The sequence below is a fragment of the Suncus etruscus genome, chromosome 1 (assembly GCF_024139225.1).
Source record: "Suncus etruscus isolate mSunEtr1 chromosome 1, mSunEtr1.pri.cur, whole genome shotgun sequence".
Taxonomy (NCBI): Eukaryota; Metazoa; Chordata; class Mammalia; order Eulipotyphla; family Soricidae; genus Suncus; species Suncus etruscus.
Genome location: NC_064848.1, coordinates 137,864,295 through 137,873,401, shown reverse-complemented (window position 1 = coordinate 137,873,401; position 9,107 = coordinate 137,864,295). Strand labels below are relative to the sequence as shown.

General features: G+C 41.1%; 1 protein-coding gene across 1 annotated transcript in view; it reads right to left on the bottom strand.

The window, feature by feature from the left end:
- Positions 1 to 2,731: 2,731 nt before the first annotated feature.
- CALU (calumenin) overlaps positions 2,732 to 9,107 on the bottom strand; it is a 36,817-nt gene continuing 30,441 nt past the window's right edge. The window contains exons 4-7 of the mRNA XM_049775249.1: positions 6,614 to 6,780; positions 5,545 to 5,605; positions 4,897 to 5,096; positions 2,732 to 3,618 (exon numbers count right to left, since the gene is read on the bottom strand). Coding sequence (XP_049631206.1) covers positions 3,514 to 3,618; positions 4,897 to 5,096; positions 5,545 to 5,605; positions 6,614 to 6,780 — 533 coding nt within the window. The 3' untranslated portion in view covers positions 2,732 to 3,513. The remainder of the gene's footprint in view (positions 3,619 to 4,896; positions 5,097 to 5,544; positions 5,606 to 6,613; positions 6,781 to 9,107) is intronic.

Below are 9,107 nucleotides of genomic sequence, written 5' to 3'. Positions count from 1 at the left end.
CAAACTTAATACCTTAGATATATGAGACAAAGAAACAAAACATGTAAGGCCCTCTACTTCAATTTGAAGACTTTTTATGTTTTATTTAGTAATTCCTATAGCTTTGGCAGAACCAGCTCCAAAAGCCCTGATGCCAGGGTGGTTTGTTGTAGGCAAATATCCCCCATGTCCACTTTGTGATTAAACCTATTCATTGCATTAAGCAGTTCACTAAAGTTGATAATTTTGTAATTCCCTTCCTATTCTTGATATTCTAAAATATTGGGAAAAAGTTTATACTTCTACCTTCTTCTCACTCCTAAGTTTTTGTTTCTGGGTCACACCTGGGATGTTTGAGGCTTATTCCTGGCTCTGCTCAGGGACCACTCCTGGCACTGCTTGGGGGACTATATGTAGTGCTGAGTTATGGTAAACCTAGGTCAGTTGTATGCAAGGCAAACAAGTGGCCTCCCCACTGTATTGCTCCAGTTGCCTTTTTTGAAATAAAACTAAAGAATGCATGTTGGGGAATGTATTCCATTTGGCACATAATGAGCAGCTGGGTTTCTCTGGGTTCCATGGCCCTCAGGCAAGAAAATACCAGTGCAGTACCAGTGAGGTTAGATTTTAGAAACAGGAAGGGATAACCAAGATAGCAAAAAGCAGTTGAGCTGGAGAAGGATCACTCCTTGCAGGGTTTAGGGGACCATCTGGGGTGCAGTGGACAGTTAGGTAGGAAAGTATATAACACCCATTAAGTTTTTCTTTGAATGTTGGTGATGTTGAGGATTTACTCCTGATTCTGTGCTCAGGGATTACTTCTGGAAGTGCTTAGGATCATGTGGTGATAGTTTCAAACCACCATCCTTCTGCATGCAAGGCAAATGCACTACCTCCATACTCTCTCTCCAACCCCAGGATTTTCACTCGAGTTACACCTGCTGTGCTTAGGGACCACTCCTGGCAGGCTCAAGAACCATATGAGGTGCTGGGATCAAACCCAAACTGGCCATGTGCAAGGAAGCATACTGCCTGGATCTATTTCTCTAGTCTTTTTTTTTTTTTTATTTACATTTTTTACCATATGGGATGCTGGGATTTGAAGCACCATCCTTCTGCATGCAAGGCAAACGTCCTCCCTCCATGCTATCTCTCCGGCCCCCGATTTCATCATCTTGACCATTTTGTACATGTATGTTTGGGTCACTTCTGATTAGGCTTAGGAATTACTTCTGCTTGTGCTCGAGCTTTGTGTCGGGGACATGTAAGGCAAGTACTCTGCCATTTCTCCAGTTCATTTTCATTTAAAAGAATACAAGACAACCGCAGCTCACAATGAATGTAAACAGTTTTATTTAGAAACAGGCACTTGTTTGCATTATAGAATATAAAACTTGGTTTACACTCCATAAAAAATAACCAATACCCAAATTCAAAAGAGCTGGTCTTCACAGGACACATTGTGGGTGTGTGGCTACTGTCAACCATTTCAGGCTTGACTGAACCCAAGCACCACATCTAGGGGCACCAGTAGAGATTAGTTCACATCACTTGCTGCTGTGCACCCCACATCCAGAAGCTGCCATCTCCACAGATGAAGATGAAGGTTTGCTTTCTAAGTGTGTGACTTTAACACAGGGCCTGGCTTCTCTGCATAAACTACCAAATGGAAAAACTCTCCAGCCATACAGCCATGAGCCCTGTCAATGCTGGTGGCATTAGTTCTTAATGGTCTTCTTAACAGTAGAGAGGGCAGAGTCGTTCCATTACCTTCTCTATACTGGAGTTAAACTGGTAAAGAGTATATTCACTCTCAAGAGCTCAGAACAAAGGCTAGGGTGAGTTTCATGATTATCTGGCTTTCACCAGGCTGATACCCCACCCACCTCCACAATTGCAGAAGACCAGAGGGTAGACTTAGGTTTAGATTATAATAACCACCAAGCACCACTAGAATGTGTTAACTAAAAAGATAAATGAAATCATAAAGGTTAGATACACATATAATTATTTTAGTAACCTGATGGCTAAAAACTTAGAATACAATAATTCTTCTCAAAAAATAAGCTAGGGGACCAAAAAAGAGTTTGTGTTCTGTCAAATCCAGGCAATATGAAATTGAGATCAGAGGGAGGAGTTTTCTGTCTACTCCATGGTGCTTCTGCTGTTTGACAAGAACTGAGAAGCTGTTGATCCATGAAAATAATTTTTTTTTTGGCAGTGGGAAGAGTGATGGGTCAAAGGCAGGAAGAATGAGCCATGGTCCTCAAAACCAGCTCTCTCATCTTTGACTTTGAGCTCAAGTGCTCCAGCTGACATAATATATTGTGCCTGGTAGTAAGTGGTTAGCTTTCTGAGGTATGAGGATTCCCAGTAAACTTGTAGGATATCCTACAAGGTAAGAACACTGCAAACAAGGTCCTAATTAATACTGCCATTTTACCACTGCCTGACAGAAGAAAAAAAAAATATCCCCACAACATTGGAAAGAGCTAAGCTCTTATGGAAGGTGATACAAATCATCTTTACTTTATCTTTGTGTTTCTTAAAAGTCCTCACACAGGAATCATTACTTTTGCTAAAGACACTTTCAAAGACATAATTAGAAAGGATATATTTCAACTGCAGTGGAAGAGGACTAAATCCTCTGTACTCCAGGAAATACAGCAGCCAATGGGGTACTTTGTGATTCAAGAAGCGAGACAGACGAGCACATCGAGATGTACACCCCCCACAAATGTGTGCGCCCTGAAGTTTTCCAGCTGTTTCTATGTATAACTCTGTAAAGAGATTACACTCACAACTTGATTGGTTTTCAAGTCACTGATCCTAACTTTTCCCACTGCAGCTGTGCCTGGCAAAATTAGTAAATAGCTAGTCAGTTCTATAAGGGAATGAAAAATGACAACAAAAGAATGAATGACAAGTTGAGCCAGGCTTCCTACTAGAGCTTTGTCATTGCCCAGGTAACTCCAGGACTAGTTACTGGATATGGAGCTACTGAATGAAATACATGACCCTGAATACTCTTGAAAAATACTTTTCAAGAGGCAAGATTAAGCTCATCTCTCTAAATATAAAGTATTGGGTATTTCCCTTTTCTTTCTCCTGAATAGTTTTTATTGATCTCAGGCTTACAAAATTAGTTGTCAGAATTGCAAACGTACTACGGGAAGGGGTGAAAAAGAGTGAAGGTCTAGTGTTGCTTAAAAGTGTTAAATCAAGGATTTTGATCCTTCATGTCATGCTCCCAATCAGAGAACAAATACAAAAATAAACACGCCATGTAATATATGATACAAAGAACAAACCTACAAACACAAGTATACTAATTAGAGTTGTTCTCAGAAGCTCAAGTTTCCCCGACAGTCCCTCAGAAAGAAGGAATGGGGCTGGGATGGTTTTCGTTACGCCTTTCCATGTCTTAAAAAAAAGTTTGTAATAACAGTCTCAGTAGCGCAAACAATTTCATGTGAAACCAGAAGCTGTAAAAATAAATTATTTTTGAAGAAGTGTAGGATCCTCTACTACAGCTCAAAATTCATCGTGTCGTACTAAGGCCTCCCCAAAATCGGTGGCCTGGCTGCCCACAAATAAATCATACTTGTCAACAATCTCCTCCTTGGTGAGCTTGCCATCCTGAAATCAAAGAAAACAGTAACTTGAAGTATAATGTATTTCTCATCTCAAATTAGAAACACTGCCCAAATATAGACTAGGAATTAGTTAAGATTTAAGATTCCAAGAAAGGGGGCCGGAGAGATAGCATGGAGGTAAGGCGTTTGCCTTTCATGCAGGAGGTCATCGGTTCGAATCCCGGCGCCCCATATGGTCCCTCGCGCCTGCCAGGAGCAATTTCTGAGCCTGGAGCCAGGAATAACCCCTGAGCACTGCCGGGTGTGACCCAAAAACCACAAAAAAAAAAAAAAAAAAAAAAAAAAAAAGAGAAGATTTAAGATTCCAGGGGGCTGGAGTGATAGCACAGTGGGTTAAGGTATTCGCCTTGCACGCGCTAACCTAGGATGGACCTCTGTTCGCAGAGTCCCAATTCAGGAGCAATTTCTGAGCGCATAGCCAGGAGTAACCCATGAGCGTCACCGGGTATGGCCCAAATAACAAAAAACAAAAAAAAAATTTTTTTTTAATCATTAGGCTAATTTTCAGCTTACTCCAAATGAAGCATTCAAATGTCAGAAAAGGTAACAAGGGAGCTGGAGAAATAGCATGAGGTAAAATGTTTGCCTTTCATGCAGAAAGTCATTGGTTCAAATCCTGGCATCCCATATGACCCCCCCCCCCCCCCCCCCCGTGCCTGCCAGGAGCAATTTCTGAGAATGGAGCCAGGAGTAACCCCTGAGCACTGCTGGGTGTGACCCAAAAACCAAAAACTGGAAAAAAAAAAAAAAAAAAGAAAGAAAGGAAAGGTAACAAGGCCTGATGATAACACTACTTAAAATGTCTTAGATTAACTGACCAAAGATAATTTTTACAGGTTTCAGAGAATAGTTATTTATAACTTATTTTTAAAGGACTCATAATTTCAACATTGTTGACTCTGTGGTTTGAACGAAGGATTTTTTAAAAAGCATTAAGGAGGGAGCAATCAGCTTTTTAGGCAAAATAGGTCCATGATAAGTAAAAGAATGGGGGGAAAAGCAAAGAAAATTTCTGGAGGATACAAAGGTGATGATACATGCTGGGCCCAGGTGATACAGGAGACTCTGTTCTGAAAGTCTAAATTCCTCCATGCTGTGGACACTGCCCAAAGGGTTTCTAAACTGAGATCAGAAATTTGGCACTGCCCTAAAGATTTCCAGCTGCAACAGACTGACAACAGACCTTAGTGCTCTGTGGACCAGCAATACCTTGGAAACAGACTCCCATCCCTCCTTCTAGGTTGGGCTGGTCCCGACATACCTTATTTTGGTCTGATTCATAGACTAGATGTCTGGCTTCTGCCTCAGCATGATCATAGTCTGAGGGGAGGATCCAGTCTTTGGTTTCTTCCTTGTCCATCTTTCCATCACGATTCTTATCCCGAAATTCAACAAACTGTTCTCGCTCTGTCTTTACCCATTCTGGCTCATCAACGTTTCCATCATGGCTGTACATGTCACCTGTGTGCAAAATAGAAGCACACAAGACACGTTCGGCTTCTTCCAAGGACAATTGTGACCTTATTCCTCTGTTTGAAAACGAATAGCAGGCACAAGAGCTTTTTTTAGGTCAGAGAGACCTGAGATATCAAGGCTTTTCCTGAGGCTTCATGTTTTATCTTGTTACAGAAACTTTCCAATTGATTTAGAATGAAATGAGAGCAAAGAGAAGCTTTATCCCTTAAAAAACTGCAGAAATTGGGCTGGAGAGATAGCATGGAGGTAGGGCATTTGTCTTGCAAGCAGAAGAATGGTGGTTTGAATCCTGGCATCCCATATGGTCCCCCGAGCCTGCCAGGAGCGATTTCTGAGCATAGAGCCAGGAGTAACCCCTGAGCGCTGTCGGGTGTGATCCCCCCCCCCCCCAAAAAAAAAACCCTGCAGAATTAGGTACTAGAAAATGACTTACCAATATACTCCTCAAGATCAATGAAGCCATCAGAATTCTTATCTATATCTTCCATTGTTTCCTACACAAAAGAGATTATTAATTTGTAGACGAATTAAAAGCAATTATTTCTAATTAAGATAAATATAAAAGACTGGAGATATAATACAAAGCTTAAAATGCTAGCCTGGTATATAGCCGTTCCCAGTTTGACACCTATAAGGTCTCCTGAAGACTATTGAGTGAACCCTGAGCAAGGGTCAGGAATAAGTCTTGAGCACAACTGGGTTATGGCCCAACACGCCCACCCCATCAAAAACGCAATGGTGGTTTGAATCCCGGCATCCCATATGACTGTGCCTGGCAGGAGTGATTTCTTAGCACAGAACCAGGAGTAACCCAAGAACTGCTAGGTATGGCCCAAAAACAAAAAATAACAAACAAACAAAAAAGAAAGTATGACTTTAGCATTACCAATGCCAGGGGTCACTCTTGAGCATTAAGATAGGAACAGTTCTTGAGCACTATTGGCTGTAGTCCACCTTACTATCTCCCCACAAAATATAAAGAACATGTGCACATACGTATTTTTAAACCAGAACAACTTTTCTACCTGAAAAGCTACACTTCATCTAAAATAGTGCATGTTTTCTCGGAGAAATATGTACAACTTAGTGATAAAATTATCCCACCAAGCTCTGGATGACCTTGGACTCCAAGTCACACTAAAAGTCCGATTATAGCAACAGTTTGTGTTACAGGCTACACTCTTCCATAAGAATTCTTTTTTTTTTTTTTTTTTTTGGGTTTTGGGGCCACACCCGGCGATGCTCTGGGGCTACTCCTGGCTGTCTGCTCAGAAATAGCTCCTGGCAGGCACGGGGGACCATATGGGACACCGGGATTCGAACCAACCACCTTTGGTCCTGGATCGGCTGCTTGCAAGGCAAACGCCACTGTGCTATCTCTCCGGGCCCTCCATAAGAATTCTTAACCATTCTTGCAACTACTAAAACTACTAAAACTGAAAGACAACTAAGAAGCAAAAAGGGGGATAAAGTCAGCAAGGGGCATCTTTGTTTTCACCCACCTGTACCACTATATCTTTCATGTAATCATACTCCTCAGGGTGCAGGAAAGCCGTGAACTCCTCTTTTGTGGCAATGAGGTCTCCGTCCTTGTCTGCCATTTTAAATCTCCGTTCATCCCTAACCATCATCTGTTTATAATTAAATCCATCATCAGGATCTGGATCATCTAGAAAACAAAAATTTTGATCAAATCTTGACTTTCTAAAAATGTACAGGTTAGGGAATTCCTGAGAAGATAAACCAAGTAATAAAGAAATAACTGTTGATTGAGTACTCAGTTCTTGAATCTTGAATAATTAAAGAGCTCAAAATCATGTCCCACTTGAAAGCAAGTATTTGCCGTTCAGCATGGAATAGAAATCTGGCTTCTAGAACCCTATAACTCATTACACAATATTACCCTGTTGGGATGTAAGGTTACTAAAAAGGATTGCTTTTTTCAGTTATAGCTGTGGGCAGTGGTGGAACTAGTCATACTTTCTGGGTTTAAATCATGAATTTAACATTTGCTAGCTGAATGACCCTAGGTAAAGAACCTAACTTTAATCTCATCAATAAAATGAAGATAATAAAAGCCAGCCACATTAAGAGTGCTAGAGGTTTTGAGGTGCAAAAAAAACTTAAGTGATTAATTAGTGTAGCACCTGGCATAACATGAACTCTAAACTCTTAAGTACTGCTATTTTTAAATTAAACATTAGACTTTCATAAAAAGGTCAGATATCCAAAACAAAACAAAACAAAACAAAAGGGGGGGGCGGAGAGACACCATGGAGGTAAGGCGTTTGCCTTTCATGCAGAAGGTCATTGGCTGGTCCCCCGAACCTGCCAGGAGCGGTTTCTGAGTCTGGAGCCAAGAGTAGTAACCCCTGAGTGCTGCTGGGTGTGACCCAAAAACCAAAAAAAAAGTCAGATATCAAAAGGCTTTTGGGGGCTGGAGAGAGATAGTACAGAGGACAGGGCACTTGCATTCTATGTGGGCAACTTGGGTTCAATCCCCAGCATCCCATATGGTCCCCTGAGCACGTCCAGGAATGACTCCTGAGTGCAGATCCAGGAACAACCCCTGATATCTGCCAGGTGTGTCCTCAAAGGAAATAAAATTATTTAAAAGGAAAAAAAAGGTTTTCCAACCTAGTGTAGACTGGATTTAAAAAATCACCACTATTTTGAAATGCCAGATTTTCTTTTGCTTTTTTGTAGTCAATCTCAGAAGTCTACCATGAGTTATATGCATTTTTTAAAAATATTTAGGTTTTGGTCCACACCCAGTGGCACGCTCAGGGGTTACTCCTGGCTCTGTGCTAAGAAATTGCTCTTGGCAGGCTTGGGAGACTATGTAAGATGCCGGGAATTGAACCCGAATCCATCCCGGGTCAGCCACGTGCAAGGCAACCACCCTACCACTGTGCTATTGCTTCTGTCCCTACCATGTACTACCATATGTACTGTTCATCTATGTAAAATTCTAGAAAATGTTGGTAAGTCTTGAATTACAGAAAACAAATTAGTGGCTGCCTATGATGAGAATGAGAAAGGTAAGAGTTTATAAAGGAATCGGAAGAAACATTGGGATTGATGGATATGTTCATTTATCTGGATTATAGTGATGGGTTCATGGCATATGCACATGCCAAAAATTCATCAATTTTGCATTTTAAATACATTCAGTGTACTTTATGTCAATTGAATCTGACTAAAGCTGTTATCAAGTAAACATTAGGGCAAACATTACAAAGTGAAAATAAATACCAACCTACTCATTTACTAAAATACTACATTGTATAAGCAGTAGTTTCTAGATTTTTATTTCTTTGAACTTAAAAATGCCAAGGTTAATTGCAGAAAATAAAAATAAAAATCGTCCTAGTGCAAAAAAACATTTAAAGATGTTTAAAAAGTAAAAGATATTGAGGCTGGAGCAATAGCACAGCAGTAAGGCGTTTGCCTTGCACAAGGCCAACCCAGGACGACCCTGGTTCAATCTCCGGCATCCCATATGGTCCCCTGAGCCTGCCAGGAGAGATTTCTGAGCGCAGAGCTAGTACTAACCCAAGTGCTGCTGGATGTGACCCAACCCCCCCCCAGAAGTAAAAGCTATTAAGAGATTAAATGAGATAAGTTTCTGCAAACCAAAAAGAACACAGCACTAATTTTATAGAGATCAATAGAGCCCCATTATCAAGACATCATACACCTGACTTTTAATCTGCAGTTCAATTTTTCCATATTAAACATGGCTTAAGGGCTGCAGTGATAGTACAGCATTAAGGTGTGTGCCTTGCACGCGGCCAACACAGGATGGAGGGTGGTTCGAATCCTGGCATCCCATATGGTCCTGAGTCTGTCATGAGTGACTTCTGAGCAGAGTCAGGAGTAATCCCTGAGCGCCACAGGGTGTGACACCCAATCCCCCCCCACCAAAAAAAAAACAAGACAAAAAAAAATGGCCTAAGGAAAAAAAGTAAAGCAAGGAGTCGCAGTGATAGTACA